We start from the raw sequence: 16,369 nt of genomic DNA on the forward strand, positions 1-16,369 counted from the left end.
AGTTTTAAAAGTTGGTTGTAACTTATTTAAGAGGTTTTATTCAAACCTAAATCGAATAAGACCTCAGATGGTTAGGTTTCTTATTTGTTTCATTATATTCATATAGGAATTTTAATGAGCTTCTTTTTAAGGGGAAGCTCATTTAAAATAAAACCTATTGGATTTTTGAATGCCCCTCTGTGCAGTTATTATTCTTATTGGCGTAAAGCGGCTCCAATCCGTTGTTCCGCCACGCACGTGGGTCACACTGCCATCGTATATCGATACATCCTCGATGTGGCAATCGGGGATGGAGCCGCGAAGCGGTCACACTAAATCCAACTTCTAAAAAATCGTGCCGGTTATTTATTTATTTGTATTATTATTACATTAATTATTTAAGCGGGCACGATTGTCCAATTGGAACCATGCCGAAGGAGCAGTTTCGCGCATCTGCGCTGAACAAAAAGATGTGAGTTGCGCCCCCAACCAAAACAAATAACAGAAATTAACCGAAACAACTTCAGTTCACATGTGCAATTCGGAATCAGCGGCGCCGATGAAATCCAACAGGAGGCTCTGGTGCGGATTATCTCGAAGAATCTGTACCAGGCCCAGCGGCAGCCGGTGCCTTACGGCGTCCTGGATCGCCGGATGGGCATCAGTACCAAGGATGCCATGTGCGAGACCTGCGGACAGGGCTTGAACGAGTGCATCGGCCACTTTGGCTACTTGGATCTGGCGCTGCCGGTCTTTCACATCGGCCACTTTCGTTCCACCATCAACATACTGCAAATGATCTGCAAGGTCTGTGCCCATGTGATGCTCAAGCCAGAGGACCGGCAGTTGTACGAAAAGAAGCTGCACAACCCGAACTTCTCGTATTTGGGCAAGAAGGCGCTGCATGTGCAGATGTTGGCCAAGGCCAAGAAGGTAACCAAATGCCCGCATTGTGGCTCGCCAAATGGTGGCGTTAAGAAGGGGCCGGGTCTCCTGAAAATCCTCCATGATCCGTACAAGGGACGCAAAATGGACTCGCTCTTCACCAGCAACATGAACGAGATGCTGCGCTCCACGCAAACGAATCGTGACCTCAACTCAACGCTGGGCAATTACAGCACAGCCGAGGAGCTGACTCCACTCATGGTGCTCGACCTCTTCGAACAGATACCCCAGCGAGACGTGGCCCTGCTGGGTATGTGCTCGCACGATGCTCATCCAAAGCATTTGATTGTCACTCGCGTATTTGTCCCGCCCGCATGCATCCGTCCGTCGGTTTTGTCTGAAGTCAAGGCCGGCACCACGGAGGACGATCTGACCATGAAACAAAGTGAAATTCTGCTCATCAATGATGTAATTCAGCGTCACATGGCCACCGGGGGAAAGATCGAGCTGATACACGAGGATTGGGACTTTCTGCAACTTCATGTTGCCCTATATTTCCACAGTGAGATCAGCGGAATACCCATTAATATGGCTCCAAAGAAGACGACGCGCGGAATCGTACAGCGTTTGAAGGGAAAGCAAGGACGCTTTCGTTGTAATCTATCGGGAAAGAGAGTGGATTTCAGCGGACGCACTGTCATTTCACCAGATCCCAACTTGATGATCAACCAGGTTGGAGTACCAGTGCGCGTGGCCAAGATTCTCACATACCCCGAGCGCGTGAATCCAGCCAATATAAGGCACATGAGGGAACTGGTGCGCAACGGGCCAAGCATGCACCCGGGCGCCAACTATGTGCAGCAGCGAGGGTCGAGCTTTAAGAAGTACCTTGCCTACGGCAATCGTGAGAAGGTGGCGCAGGAGCTGAAGTGCGGCGACGTCGTGGAACGACATCTGCGCGACGGAGATATTGTGCTGTTTAATCGCCAGCCGTCGCTGCACAAGATGTCCATTATGTGCCATCGGGCCAAAGTGCAGCCGCAGAGGACATTTCGCTTTAATGAGTGTGCATGTACGCCATATAACGCCGATTTCGACGGCGATGAAATGAATCTACACTTGCCACAAACGGAGGAGGCCAGAGCCGAGGCACTCATTCTGATGGGCAACCAGTCGAATCTGGTGACGCCAAAGAACGGTGAGATTCTAATTGCCGCCACACAGGACTTCATTACCGGCGGCTATTTGCTCACGCAAAAGGAGGTCTTTCTGACCAAGGAGGAGGCCATGCAGTTGGCCGCCTGCTTTTTGGCCAACGAAGACTCGACAATGCACATAAAGCTGCCACCACCCGCTCTTCTCAAGCCGCGTCGTCTGTGGACGGGCAAGCAAATGTTCAGCCTGCTAATGCGTCCCAATGACGACTCCCAAGTGCGTCTCAATATGGTCAACAAGGGTCGGAACTACACGCGCAACAAGGATCTCTGCAGCAATGATTCCTGTGAGTAGTTGATTATCAAATTATCAAATTACAAATTACAATTGCATGCTAAATTGTATTTGCTCTATGGACAGGGATTCATATACGAAACTCGGAGCTGATGTGCGGTGTCATGGATAAGGCCACAATGGGTTCGGGCACCAAACAGTGCATCTTTTACTTGCTGCTAAGAGACTTTGGCGAATCGCATGCCACCAAGGCCATGTGGCGACTGGCGAGGGTTCGTATGACACGTTTATTTTGTCTGTTTGTTTACCTTGTTTTTACTTATTTGGTGTCATTTGATGGATTTAAGGGGTCATAGCTAATTGTTTGAATGATTTCCTGAATTCCGAAACATGTTCGAACTCGATATTTCATTGTCTACTTAAACTTTCTCACGAATTTGATCGATTCTATAATCGAATTGACATAGATATACATGTGCTTTGGTTTAGTAAATGCTTTTATTAGTGTCCGTGTCGATTTCATACAGCAATGCCCGTTTTGTCTGCAATGAAGCCGAGGAAGGACGAGACCCGTGCGTATCCAGATGGTAGCCGGTATGTGCATTGATCCTCAGCGACGAATGAGTTGATGCCAATTTGTTGCCATTGTTGGATGGTTTTGTTGTACAGAATGAGAGGACCGCCAGAGTCGCCGGTGCAAGTGGACATGTCGCTACCATCGAATCCTTTGGCACACATGGTCGAGTCCACTACAACATATTTACCATAGATGGCCACACAATCCGCATTGTCAATGATCTCGACTTGGGCATACAAAAGGGTTTCCGAGTAGTCCAGGTACTCATCTTCCGTATAACCGAATCCAGCGATTGTGGCCACGCTGCCCACATAATCGATCGAGTCCCCGTACTGGCCGACCAGTTGTATGGCCTGAATGTTGGCCGAGAATGTCAGTGGTTCTGGCAGTTGGATCAGCGAGACATCGTTATTCAATTTGTCATTGTAGTCCGGATGGATTATGATATTGTTGGACGTCATGTTCAGGGCATTCGCGTTAAACAGATCCACAGTGCCGAACATCAGGAAGATGGAGCTCAGGCCATTTGTACAATGGGCCGCCGTGAGCACCCAGGTGTCCGATATGATCGATCCTCCGCAAAGTAGATCATCCCAGGCATCTCTCTTCAGTATGACCTGCCAGGGAAACTGGCCCAATTTCGCATCGCTACCGGACACTATGCGATTATCCTGTTGAAACGCAACTATTGAAGTTTACACACTCAAATACTGGGCATTGGCCAGCGACGCGGCGCACCACTCACTATTTTTATCGGTGAACTGTTGGCAGGATCAAAGGGTTGGCCAACAACGGAGATGGCAGCCAATAGGACTAGCATCAAGGATCGCTCGCTATTCAGCGCCATGTCTTGTCTCCGTCTTTGTGCTCTGTCGGAAGTTGACTTTAATTTCACGCTTCTCTGTTAAATGAGTCAAGGGACTCGATCGAGTTATCTTTTATCTCTGTATTTTGCGCGAATTTTTCTTTAACATTGAGACTTTCTGATAAGATTAAGAGCTAACTTAGTAATTTCCACGTAGGTCGCGCTCTAACACTAGGGAATAGTATCTCGCTAATTCCATTGTTATTAATACCGATTTTTAATTACTTCTACGAACATGGGTATTTGAAAAAGTAATTTGTGACTATTGTTCCCTCGAAACATTTACTTCTCCGCACTTTTTTCTTTTTGTAAGTATTTATTGAACTTTGCATTGCCGAGTTTTCGGCCATTGAGGAGTACTCTTTCCAAGGGTATTATAATATCTGGCTACTCAATAACGTATTCAACGCTGATTTCTATGGACAGTTTTCTTATCTGAAGGGAGAACACTAATTAACTTTTGCTGTTATTTCAAGGGTCAATCAAAATTCGTGAAAAGTATTTCGTTCGCCTGCGACAGATATTGATTGCCCAAAGATTAAAGATAATTTGCACGCGTATTATTTGGAAAGCTATATTATATATACTTTACTTTCATTGGGCATTGGATAAGCGCACTGATAGCAACCTACTTTCCAGATCGCATCCTACTTTCTGCAGAATCGCGGCTTCTCATTTGGCATCAGCGACGTAACGCCGAGCAAGAAACTGTTGCAGCACAAGGAATTGCTCTTGAACAATGGTTACGCAAAGTGTAATGAGTATATTGAATTGCTCAAGGCGGGAACCTTGCAGTGCCAGCCTGGTTGCACGCCCGAAGAGACCCTGGAGTCCGTCATGCTGCGGGAATTGTCGGCCATCCGAGAGCAGGCTGCCAAGACATGCTTCGCCGAGCTGCATCCCACGAACAGCGCACTGATAATGGCGCTCAGTGGCTCGAAGGGTTCGAACATCAACATATCGCAGATGATTGCGTGCGTGGGACAGCAAGCCATTAGTGGTAAACGAGTGCCCAATGGATTCGAGAATCGTGCATTGCCCCACTTCGAAAGGCACTGTAAGTCTGGACGAATGCAGCATATATGTATATCCGATTTAAAGCAACCAATCTCTTCTTGCAGCTGCGATACCCGCGGCCAGGGGTTTCGTACAGAATAGTTTCTACTCCGGCTTGACGCCAACGGAGTTCTTCTTCCACACAATGGCTGGTCGTGAGGGTTTGGTGGACACAGCTGTGAAAACCGCCGAGACTGGATATCTGCAGCGACGTTTGGTCAAGTGCCTCGAAGACCTGGTGGTTCACTACGACGGCACAGTGCGCAATGCTGTCAACGAGATGGTGGATACCATTTACGGTGGCGATGGCCTGGATCCCGTGTCCATGGAGACGCGCAACAAACCAGTTGATCTAGTCCATCAGTATGACAATCTGCGTGCGCAGCATCCGCAGGGCAAGGATCGTCCACTTAATGCCGAGGAAATGTCTGAGGCTTTGGAAACGCTTTTGAGAACACCTGAGTTTGCCGAAGCTCGAGATGATTTCAAATTGGATGTTCGGTGAGTTAAATAAACGAACAACATATTTACTAAAAGTGCTGCTCTATACCATGCTCTTCGCATTGCAGGAACCACATCAACACAGTGTCCAAGCGCATTGGGCAATTGCAGAAACGCTACGAGAAGTGTATCGACCTGTGCCACCAGATTGAGTGCCTCACTACCGAGCAGCTGCTGCAGTTTGTGCGCCGTATAAATGATCGATACAATCGAGCTGTTACCGAGCCTGGCACAGCGGTGGGTGCCATTGCTGCGCAGAGTATTGGCGAGCCGGGCACCCAGATGACGCTTAAGACTTTCCATTTCGCTGGTGTCGCATCGATGAACATCACCCAGGGTGTACCACGTATTGTTGAGATTATAAATGCGACGAAAACCATATCGACGCCAATCATAACTGCCGAGCTGGAGAATTGCCATAGCATGGAGTTTGCGCGACAAGTCAAGGCGCGCATTGAGAAAACCACTTTGGCGGAGTTGTCCTCGTACGTTGAAGTCGTATGCGGACCATACAGCTGCTACCTGGCGATCGGTGTCGATATGGCCAGAATTAAGCTACTCGGCCTACACATTGATCTGGACACAATTGTATTTAGCATTCTGAAGTCGCGCATGCGCGTCAAGCCGACGCAGGTGGAGGTTGTTGCCAGCCAATCGCGCATTGTGGTTCGTGTGGAAGCCACGCGAACGTCGACCATAAATGCAGAGTTGGCGCGCCTGGCACTCAGTCTGCAGAACGTCGTAGTGGCGGGCCTGCCAAATATCAATCGAGCAGTTATTGCTGTCGATGATGCACGGCAGCCGCCCACGTATAAGCTGTGCATTGAGGGCTATGGACTTCGCGATGTCATCGCCACGTACGGTGTGGTGGGCAAACGCACCAGGAGTAACAACATTTGCGAAATCTATCAGACGCTGGGCATCGAAGCTGCCCGAACCATCATTATGAGCGAGATCACCGAGGTGATGGAGGGACACGGTATGAGCGTCGATTGGCGCCACATCATGCTCCTGGCCAGCCAAATGACGGCGCGTGGCGAGGTGTTGGGTATCACGCGACACGGCTTGGCCAAAATGCGTGAGAGTGTCTTCAATTTGGCATCGGTAAGAAGAGATTTCACTATGCTAAGCCGTACGTATGTATATTAATGTATTTCTTTTTTGCCACGTCAGTTTGAGAAGACGGCGGACCACTTGTTTGATGCAGCTTACTATGGCCAGACGGATGCCATCAATGGCGTTTCGGAGCGCATTATCCTGGGAATGCCAGCGTGCATTGGCACTGGCATCTTCAAGTTGCTACAACAGCACGAGGACAAGCAGGTGCCACCTATTGAGCCCACCATCTGCAGTTCCCTGAATCTGTTGCCAAGCAAAACCACATAAGAAGCGGGCCTTCTTGACGTTATACTTTTATAACTTCATTATTGTAAATAAATAGTATATACATATTTGTTCTGTCTAGCTATGTTAAGCAAATTTACCTAGATTGTACTTAGCTGCGGAAATTAAAGATGGTATTTCTTATATTTTGGAGCTTTGATTAAATTCGATTTAAAATTGCTGATGCAAATAACGAAAATATTATTATTAGTAGTATATTCAAATTTGAATTAACCGCGCAGTTCACATTCCGCCGTTCCACATTTGCTTATGTTCAAATTGCCACGACATGGTCACACTGAACGCTTGAGTTTATCAAAACAACGTGTTGTTATTAAATTATGGTTTTGATTTCTGACGCATTCGGTCTGGAAATATCCCCAAACGGGATCCTGGTTGGTATGTATATTGCCAAAACCTTGCAACGCCCTCTAATAAACATCATATACACAGGTCATGGCGATCAGGCGGTGTTATATAGCTCAGAACCCAAAGTCGAGTTGCCGGTTCAACTGCGTGAGGGAAAGGTTCGAGGATTTGCGTGGAGTTCCTTGCGTAAATCGCAAAGATTATTATTGCTATATAGCGAGAACGAATACTCCCTGATTAGGTGTACAACCAGCTCCGAAAACGATCTCTTTCAGCTCGTTTACGAGGGCGAAACCAGAGATTGGATTAATGCCGCTCTGTTTTTGGAAGATGAAAACGAGTCGGAGGATCGCAAACGATTTGTTCTTCACACATCGCACAGTGCTCTCCTTTATATGGAATATGATCTAACGTCGAATGCAGATTGCACTGTCTTGGAGCTGGCTCGATGCACCGACAGTTCCATACTCTATTACACGAAACTCCATGGGAGTTCCTTTAATAAACTGGCCATCATAAGCGGTAATGCCTTTGGAGAACTTTTGGTATGGCAAACGCAGTTTCCCACAGAATCCGATCCAAAATCTGTAATGAAAACATATCCCTTGCTCTTGCGCATTGAAGCGCACAATGGAGTGATACACTCAATTGAGTTTGACTTGCAGTCGCAGTTATTGGTTACCACATCGGATGATCGTTCGGTCAAGTTTTGGAATATACAAAAGTCTGGCGACTGGACAACAGCTGAAATAAAGCCCATGTTCAGTTGTTACGGACACAGTTCGCGTGTTATGTGCGTTGTTATACTTAAAATCGGTAAGATTTGCTTGAAATATGACTATCTTTCCTAATTTTTTATAACTATCCTTGCCATTGCAGATGACCGTACATTTGTGGCCAGCGGCGGTGAGGATTCGTACGTCTGCATCTGGAGTTCATCTGGCGAATTAATCCTAAAGCGTCGTCAGCAGTTCGGCGCGCCAATTTGGAGGCTAGGCTTCAGCCAAGACGCGGAAATCCTCTATAGCACCAGTTCAACGGGTAATTTGGTCGGGCAAAATCTTAAAGAAGTCCTCAATCGACCCAAAATTGAATCCACCATATTGAGCAGTCTAGGCGATGCAAATGAGTTCGTGCGAAATCTAAAGTTTGTCAATAATGAGATAATTGTGGGTTTGAGTAGCTTAAACCGCTTGTATTACACCCGAATATCCCCGGATTCTTCGCATGAGAACAAGTGGCTCATGGTCAATGACTTTCCGTCGTACAAACGCACTGTTTTGGAAGTATTTGATGACATTATAGCCACCTGTGGACATCGGCGCATAACACTGCATAGGTATAACACAAATACAAATGATTTTGAACAACTATTCGATGGCATTAGGATGAAGGGCACTATACGGTCATTTCAATTCCTAAGCAGAGATCGCTATCTAGTGTCCGATAACTTGGGCTACTGTCTGCTACTGCAAACCCACCAGCTGCATATAGAGTCGCACATCGCACTATTCAATAACCGCGAGCCGTGGATAACTGCGGCCCTGCTCATTTCAGAGCAATATCTATTATTGGGCAACCGCGAGGGACATGTGATGCTCTACTGCCGCAGCAGTGCCAGCGACGACTTCCAATTGAAGGACTCAATTCGGTATTTACACGGTAAAATGGGCTCGAACTTTTTTAAGTTGCTCAGTCTTAATGCGGACAATGCGCATGTGATGAGTGGTGGTCATGAGGCATTTTTAAAATACCTTAGTGTGAGATTCTCTGACTCAACACTACGTGTTAGCCAACGTGAGGGCATTCCATTGGCTTGGGTCGAAGCATCTCCATCGGATGACTTGATTTTGGGCTTCAACGACAATCACATTGTGGCCTGGTCCCGACGAAATGATATCCTCTTGCAATTGGCCTGCGGCGGAGGCCATCGTTGCTGGGACTTTCGACTGAGTGATGGTGATAGTCAACTTTCCATTGCGTATGTGAAGCAAAAGCGTGTGTACTTCTATCGCAACTCGCTCTACAATGCCGTTGACAATCGGCTTAAGGATATCGAACCCAATAACTGGCACGTACGAAATTGCAATACCCTTCGACTCATTACGCCGAGAAATCAATCCGATCCCTTTATCCTTTCCGCTGGCGATGATAATATCATAAAAGTCACCCAAGTGACCAATGACTCATTGTCTCAGCGTGCGGAAATGCACTCCCATATCTCAACAGTGCGAAGTTTGCAGGCGATTCCATACAAATCGAATGGCGGCGACTCAAGTACTTGGCTTGTTTTCTCCGTCGGCGGACGATCGCAATTGTGCATTAGCCAACTTAGCATAGATGCGAGCAATAAATGCTGGATAAGTGAAATATCCAGCCACACGCTGCACAACGTGGCCGCATCCAAAACGAGTACCATTGAAGCGCGACTAATGGCCATAGATGTTGTCCAGCATTCGGATGGGGATCTCTTTTCAATATATGTTGCAGGCGGTGATGGAAATATAAGTCACTATATATGGGAGCTTGAAACCCCCAACCAACTAGACCTAAAACATTTTGTAGACATACAAAGATGTCCACTGGGCATTCAGTGGATTGCGAGCAAGGGAATGCTGTTGGTATCCACAACAAATGGCGAAGTCTACGGTTTTGATCGTACCCTAGAAACGACATATTTTCAGCTTCAATTGCACGTAACTGGTATAAATACCATTGATATATATGTGGATAGGCATCTTTTACACATTCTATCCGGCGGGGATGATGAAAGCATTAAGTACACGGTACTCAATTTAAATAACAATAATGTAGAACAAAAAATCGAGTACTTGGGTCTTCACAATGCCCAAGTTAATGCCCTGGCAATACATTGTCCTACCAAAAGTGTCGCAGCATCCGAATTGTTCGCCTATACCTGCAGCATAGATCGTCAGATTTATAGAATAGATCTCAGTACTCATAAATATAAGCGAGTTGGTTATACGTGCATAGCAGACGTGAAAGGAATGCTCCTGGATGAACATCAGCGAATGTATTTCTACGGATGTGGATTGCAGACTATGAGCATAAGTAATATACTTTAAGAGAATATCCTTCGTGTATCATTGGCACTTTTGTACATTTGTTATGTTGTCTAGTGTTTAATAATAGAAAAGTGAAACTGCCTTATCTGTCATTTGTTTAGATGTAACTTTAGTGGCGGCAATTTTTGTATTTGTTTTTAAATAAATGTGAATGTAGAGCCTATTCAAATGCCTTGCCAAATTTGCCATGTCTTTTGCTTGCTGGTTTGGAAGAACTTTCAAAAACAAAAACACAACAAGCTAGTCTTAATTCTGTCGCTTGTTTTGCCTGTGATGTCGTCCCTTTTTCTGCTATTCATTCGCTCATCGAGTGATTCAAATATGAGAGACTACTCGATACGAGCAGAAGCCGAACTTTTGGAGTTCAGCTGGAGCTCACTCATTGGCAAAATCCAAGAGAGACGCGCCAAAATGGCAAGTAAGCAGCGAAAGTAAGTAGAACCGTACTAATATCTTAGATATTGAAATGGCTCATATCATTCACTTCATTTCCGCCACTTGTAGTTTTACAACAAACGTATTCATTCCGGATATTCGAGTGGCATTCGCACCCAACTCAAATGCTGCACTGCGACGGCTGATGGGCGATGCCCTGGGTAAACTTTCCATGTCCGAAGATAAGATTGTCGACTTTGAGAATTGCAATGATATGCGCATCCACGCCGCCTCCGAACATTATTTGGCAAGTGTCTGCTTCCGGAATGTGGATGAGTCACTAAATGGTCTGCCCACCGTGCTGAACTTTGCCATAATCATGCCGTCGGAGTTGCGCAACTACGAGGACACTTGGATTGGGGACAGCTGGAAGGAAACCACTACGCTGATGGATCGTGATGTCGCCGAGGAAGACGAGTTCGACGAGGATGGCTACACGGACTACATGGGCGAGGGTTTCGTGCCGCTGCAGTACCACATCAGCATGCAGTTCCTGAGAGCTACGGCTTCCAAGGTGGAAAAGTTACCCAAAGTCGTGATGCGTCGCTTCAATGAGAATCCCAATGTGCTGCTCTCCGAGGGCATAGGAACTTCGGTCGTATTGCTAATACTTCTGGGTTTCATGTTCCCGGTGACCATCCTAACTACGGTTCGTCCTATTCCATAGCCAAACACTTAGCTTACATTCAACTCTTCTAGCTGATCGTTGAGGAACGCGAACTGGGACAGCGTTATATGTTGAAGATACTCAACGCGAGTGCAACATTGCAAATGGCAGCGTGGTTCTTCAATGTCTTCACACACTTCCTGATTACCTCATTGCTCATCACAATTCTACTGAAGGTATGTACATATGTATGTACATCTCGTATCCAACATGATCAATCCAACAGTCCGGTTCGGCATTTTCAGATCGAATGGAATGGAGCGACGGCAGCAGTTAACAAGTGTCCCTGGCCCATATTACTATGCTTCCTCATCTCGTATGGATGCTCCGTGACCAGTTTGATAATACTCATGACATCGGCTATGCGCAGATCGAGAGTAGCTATGGTTATGGCACCGATCATATGGATACTGCTGGCCCTGCCGCTTCTATCGAAGAAGGAGCTCCTGTCCGATGGGCCAGATGTGTTTTACGGATTCGCCACCGTCCTTCTGTGCAACGTATCATTCAGTCGCGGTCTCTCGAAGATCTTCTACATCGAGGACTACACGCTGGGAGTGACAATAGGAAAGTATATGTTCTACAGAGTCAGCAAATCCGATTTCGGAATCTTTGTGCCGATCGTTTGTTTCTATGTACAGACCATTTTTTGCACCCTACTCGCGATGATTTTTGAAAACAATGCCTACTTTTGGCTGGCAATTCGCGTGAAGAATCTGCTAAAGAAGTACCATGCCACCAGGTCGGCTGTGGGCAGGTTGAAACGTCAGATTCCAGAAGTTAGTTTTTCAAAAACATCGGCTGAAGCTCTGATCGAATTTCGTGGCGTATGGCAAAAGTATTCGAATTCGACATATGTTGTGCAGGACATCACACTGAATGTGTATGCCGGCGAGGTGGTCGCTCTACTTGGTCACAATGCATCGGGCAAGAGCACGATCATAAAGATGTTATATGGTCGGACACGGCCCAAGCTTGGCGAGATCTATCTATCCGGTTTCAATATTGTAACGCAACGAAAAGAGGCACTGAAAAATTCCTCAATATCTATGTCGTACAAAACCCTGTTCACCGAGCTCGTAGTGCTCGATCATCTAGTGTTTCTTTCCAGGCTGCGGGGTCTTAGCAAGACCGAGGCCAAGCTAGAGGCTAAAGCACTTCTTCGATATCTAAAGCTTGAGGATTGGGAAAAGACTCTGGTTAATGACCTGACCATTGGACAGCGGAGAGTGCTGCAGTTCCTATGCGCCTTCGCTGGAGGCAACCAGATCGTCATCCTTGACAAGCCGTTCGATGGAATCGATGAGCAGCGGACCAGTCTGTTCTATAGTTTGATTCTGGATCAAAAGAAGAACCGCTCAATTTTCTTCACTTCCAACAATCAAAAAGTGGCCAGCGGAATCGCCGATCGGATTTTTGTACTCTCCAAGGGTAAACTTCAGGCTTTTGGTACGGTAAAGAAGCTGTGCAGGATGTTAAACGAGTCCTATCGTTTGGTATGATATAATATGATATTACAATATTCAAATTATAATCCCTTTTAATCCAACAGATTATTTTTGGCAACGAAAAGTGCAGTTTCAAGGATGTGTATGCGTTCATGGCGACCTTTATACCGGAAATTGAGATGGACTCCATATTGGCTGACTGCGCTTCCTTCCTTGTCAAGCACAAATACCATACCGAACTGATTAATTTGATCGAGAACTTGGCCAGATTGAAAAATGATCTAAACGTATACAGTTTCGAAATTCATGAGTGCAGCATTGATGACATTTTAGCTAGCCTATACACGCGTGATAAGTCGACTTTAGAGTTTGGCCAGCCCGGACTACAAACACTTCTGGCAAGCAGACAACAGTCCGCAAAGCGGAGATTCATCATACCGACCATGTATTTGCTGGAGGAGCTGCGTCAGCTGCTGATCGCCGACACGCGCAACTGGTTTCTGCCAATTCTAAAATTGACTCTGCCATCGCTTGTCGTCGTCTGGACACTGAGTATGCCATATTTCTGGCACAACTGCCGGCAACCGGGACACATAACGTTTCCGATGTCCGATCATGGCGATGGCATTATACTCATGCAAAAGGATACGCTAGATAGCGAACTACTAGTGGCCAGTGAGATGTATGCCAAAGTAGGGGTCACAGAGGTGGACAAGACTGTGGATATCACGACCTTCATCTATAACTACGAGTACAAAAACAGTCTGTTATCGGATGCGGATATTATGGAGGCGGTCATATTCTCAAATGTCCAGATCGAGGTGCTCTTCAACACGAAGTGGCCTCACACAGCTCCGGATAGCTTGGCTCAGGCTTTGAACTCGCTGGCAGTGTATGTTTCCATGATTGTTATATATCGTATAAAATCCTCACATGCGTCTCCATTTTCAGTGCCTTCATCGATGGCGATGCGGGCATCAAGGTGGAACTGGAAGTGCTGCCCTTCTCGACCATCCACACGCTGCAACTGCATCTGAATATCGATGGATACGACTTGATCTTCGCCAGCTGCCTGAGTTTCTGCTTCTGCTTCATCTGGAGCATACCCCTGCTCCACATGACGCTCAGTAGGGACGGTCGCTACAACTACGTGGAACTGATTGCCGGCATGCCGACTATCGTGCTCATCGTGGCCTTCCTGATCTACGAACTATTGGTGGTGCTCCTCGCCCTGTTCCCCATTAACATAGCCGTCATATTCTTTCACTGGGACTTGCTAATGGATTCGAATATACACAGTACGTTGATCATCGTACACATATACCATATGCTTATTACTAATATGATCTGCAGTATACTCCGTCTATGTCATGTTCATCATTGCTGCGTGTGTGTTTAGCTTGAATATTTTGATAACCATCATGCCGATCTCGGATATGCCCTTTGTGTATCTAAAGGTACTCCTCGCCTACTCACTGGGCATTTTGGTTTACATAGCAGTGAAGGAACTGCGGCCATTTACGAATCCCAACACAGCCCACTTCCTATTGCTGGACTTCCATCCGTTCTATGCCCTGCTGCACAATCTAATGCGCATCGCCAGCATTTCGGAGAAGATCTGGCTCTGCAGCGATCGGCAAATTTACGAGACCAGTGTTTATGCGGATCAGTGCAACACGATTCCCAACTGTTGTGGTGAGGCATCCATCAAGTGTTTAGCTAGTGACCACCTAGTGTTTCTTTATAATCTTAACTATTTTAACTATCCGCCGTAGATGACGATGCACAGGAGTTCTACCACCTGCGATACCTGTGCTGTGTATACCTTCTGCTCGTCGTGGTTTGGATCTCGATTTTCATATTCCTCAAATCGCATATGGTGAAGCGAAGGCCACGACAACCGAAGTACTTTTGGGATAGTGAGTGAGTTGCTGTGCAGGAGCACATTTCAAAAATCAGTATATAACCGACGTGTTTCCAAAGTCCGGATAGCAAATACGATCAGAACATTCTGCATATCATGGAGCCCAGCGAGCTGGAGAACACCTGGATCCATGAAAAATCGCGTGTGAGCACTTTGGAACGCAACCACATTGAATCAAAAGCCCTGCATGTGGAGCATTTGAGCGTCTTTTTTGGCCTAAAAGCGGCAATCAAGCACATTGACTTCATGGTCAATCGGTAATGATAACCATATGCGAAATATCCATATACATTCATATATATATCCATCATGTTAGCTATCAAGTCATGAGCGTTTTCGGCGCCAATGGAACTGGAAAAAGTGTGCTGCTGAAGACGATTCTCGGCATTTACACACCTAGTTCGGGACGGATAATCAGCTCCAAGACGGTTCCATTCAAGTCGAAGGATTTGGATTCCTGCCATATGGTGGGCTACAGTGCTCAGGAGTTTCAAACGATGCAATTGATGACCATACTGGAGACATGGGATCTGATACTGCGTATTCGACGCTCCAAACAGATTTCCTTCAGGGCGGAGGCCACAAAGTTGTGCAAAATCTTCGGGCTGTACAAATATCGCTTCAACTCGCTGTCCATCTGCAGTCAGGGCGTACTGAAAAGACTGAGTCTCGGCATTGCCCTGATGAGCGATGCCGAGCTCATCCTGCTGGACGATCCCTTCACCCATTTGGATATCGTGTCGCAGCGCAGCATGCTGCACATAATCCACGATTTGCGCAGGCGTGGTCATAGCATTATCTATACCTGCAGCGACACCGCGTACTCCACGCCCGCTCTACGTATGGCTACGCTGAGCTATCCAGGAATCGCGGTGATTGGGGAGCGCGAGGAGATGCAACAGAACTACTACTCATCGTACTACATGGTGGAGACGAGAATCCATCTGGCCGAGCTGGGCAGTCCCATTGACTTTGATTCGCAATCGACGGAGGCAAAGGAGGATAGAGCAGGGACCACTGGGACGTTATTGCGGCACAAGCATCAGGAGTTCTCCGCGGCTTTCACTGACAGCGCGGACAGATGGAAGTACTTAAAGCTGTGCGGAGTCATCGAAAACGTATTTCCACATGCCATTATCAAGTGAGGCATTTCTCTGAGGCACAGCTTTCCATTTCCATTTCCATTCTAATTTTCTCTTTCCTTTTCTATCCCTGCAGGAATGTTAGTTTTCCCAGGGTCTGCTTCTGGCTGTCCAGTCACATGTACCCCATGTCCAGGATCGTCGATACACTGCATCGCAACAAGCAGGATTTCTATTCCTTCTCCGTGTCTCAGCCGTCGGTAAACTCTGTGTTCCTTAGCATTCATCGCCAGAAAAGCAACAAGGATGCATTTCCTTACTAAACGAATTGTGTAAACAGAAAGTTGCAAAGTAATTAAGTAAAGAATTATTCAAGAAGTAGTAGTATTATTATTGTTGTTAGAACATGGAACATGGATATCTAAAAGACATCGCATAACTATTTGCTCTTTTCAAAACTGTTATCAAATGTGAAACTGGCGAGTGCAACTATTTCGAGATGCATTATCCAAAATAGCAGACGCTGATAAAACCATTACGAGCAATATACATATATCTAAATATATTCCCTGCCAATTTCCTAATGGTTTCATTGGCGATACACGCTAGTTCCCGCAGCACGCGCGAAAAGTATACTGTTTGTCCAAGCCGTGTTTTCCACAC

General features: G+C 46.4%; 4 protein-coding genes across 4 annotated transcripts; 3 read left to right on the forward strand and 1 right to left on the reverse strand.

Annotated features, from left to right (window-relative positions):
- Positions 1 to 281: 281 nt before the first annotated feature.
- Positions 282 to 6,840, forward strand: Polr3A (RNA polymerase III subunit A). Its single transcript, NM_001103517.3, has 7 exons — positions 282 to 451; positions 507 to 2,365; positions 2,440 to 2,585; positions 4,395 to 4,812; positions 4,877 to 5,312; positions 5,381 to 6,416; positions 6,486 to 6,840. The coding sequence occupies exons 1-7, from the start codon at positions 408 to 410 to the stop codon at positions 6,696 to 6,698; spliced, it is 4,152 nt and encodes a 1,383-aa protein (NP_001096987.2). The 5' UTR covers positions 282 to 407; the 3' UTR covers positions 6,699 to 6,840.
- CG8952 (uncharacterized protein) lies at positions 2,796 to 3,771 on the reverse strand. The gene is made up of 2 exons (NM_132844.3): positions 3,636 to 3,771; positions 2,796 to 3,561 (listed from the first exon to the last, which is right to left on the reverse strand). Exons 1-2 carry the CDS (start codon positions 3,735 to 3,737, stop codon positions 2,833 to 2,835), a joined length of 831 nt encoding a protein of 276 aa, NP_573072.1. The 5' UTR covers positions 3,738 to 3,771; the 3' UTR covers positions 2,796 to 2,832.
- Positions 6,841 to 6,989: 149 nt separating the features above from the next.
- On the forward strand, positions 6,990 to 10,311 carry CG33172 (uncharacterized protein). The gene is made up of 3 exons (NM_176738.2): positions 6,990 to 7,094; positions 7,149 to 7,880; positions 7,944 to 10,311. The coding sequence occupies exons 1-3, from the start codon at positions 7,037 to 7,039 to the stop codon at positions 10,148 to 10,150; spliced, it is 2,997 nt and encodes a 998-aa protein (NP_788911.2). The 5' UTR covers positions 6,990 to 7,036; the 3' UTR covers positions 10,151 to 10,311.
- On the forward strand, positions 10,289 to 16,100 carry CG43672 (uncharacterized protein). Its single transcript, NM_176739.3, has 11 exons — positions 10,289 to 10,581; positions 10,655 to 11,234; positions 11,285 to 11,428; positions 11,498 to 12,748; positions 12,805 to 13,592; positions 13,652 to 13,998; positions 14,054 to 14,395; positions 14,476 to 14,623; positions 14,684 to 14,881; positions 14,941 to 15,765; positions 15,843 to 16,100. The coding sequence occupies exons 1-11, from the start codon at positions 10,319 to 10,321 to the stop codon at positions 16,027 to 16,029; spliced, it is 5,073 nt and encodes a 1,690-aa protein (NP_788912.3). The 5' UTR covers positions 10,289 to 10,318; the 3' UTR covers positions 16,030 to 16,100.
- Positions 16,101 to 16,369: the final 269 nt, after the last annotated feature.

Source organism: Drosophila melanogaster, chromosome X (genome assembly GCF_000001215.4).
Source record: "Drosophila melanogaster chromosome X".
NCBI lineage: Eukaryota > Metazoa > Arthropoda > Insecta > Diptera > Drosophilidae > Drosophila > Drosophila melanogaster.

Excerpts from the sequence above, each read along its gene's own strand:
- Polr3A (NM_001103517.3), top strand. The coding sequence starts at position 408 with ATGCCGAAGGAGCAGTTTCGCGCATCTGCGCTGAACAAAAAGAT. Across the intron at positions 2,586-4,394 it reads CCATGTGGCGACTGGCGAGG|ATCGCATCCTACTTTCTGCA; the intron begins GTTCGTATGACA and ends CCTACTTTCCAG. Across the intron at positions 5,313-5,380 it reads GATTTCAAATTGGATGTTCG|GAACCACATCAACACAGTGT; the intron begins GTGAGTTAAATA and ends TTCGCATTGCAG.
- CG8952 (NM_132844.3), bottom strand. The coding sequence starts at position 3,737 with ATGGCGCTGAATAGCGAGCGATCCTTGATGCTAGTCCTATTGGCTGCC. Across the intron at positions 3,562-3,635 it reads ACAGTTCACCGATAAAAATA|GATAATCGCATAGTGTCCGG; the intron begins GTGAGTGGTGCG and ends GCGTTTCAACAG.
- CG33172 (NM_176738.2), top strand. The coding sequence starts at position 7,037 with ATGGTTTTGATTTCTGACGCATTCGGTCTGGAAATATCCCCAAACGGG. Across the intron at positions 7,095-7,148 it reads CCCAAACGGGATCCTGGTTG|GTCATGGCGATCAGGCGGTG; the intron begins GTATGTATATTG and ends TCATATACACAG. Across the intron at positions 7,881-7,943 it reads CGTTGTTATACTTAAAATCG|ATGACCGTACATTTGTGGCC; the intron begins GTAAGATTTGCT and ends TTGCCATTGCAG.
- CG43672 (NM_176739.3), top strand. The coding sequence starts at position 10,319 with ATGCCTTGCCAAATTTGCCATGTCTTTTGCTTGCTGGTTTGGAAGAAC. Across the intron at positions 11,429-11,497 it reads TCATCACAATTCTACTGAAG|ATCGAATGGAATGGAGCGAC; the intron begins GTATGTACATAT and ends CGGCATTTTCAG. Across the intron at positions 15,766-15,842 it reads TTTCCACATGCCATTATCAA|GAATGTTAGTTTTCCCAGGG; the intron begins GTGAGGCATTTC and ends CTATCCCTGCAG.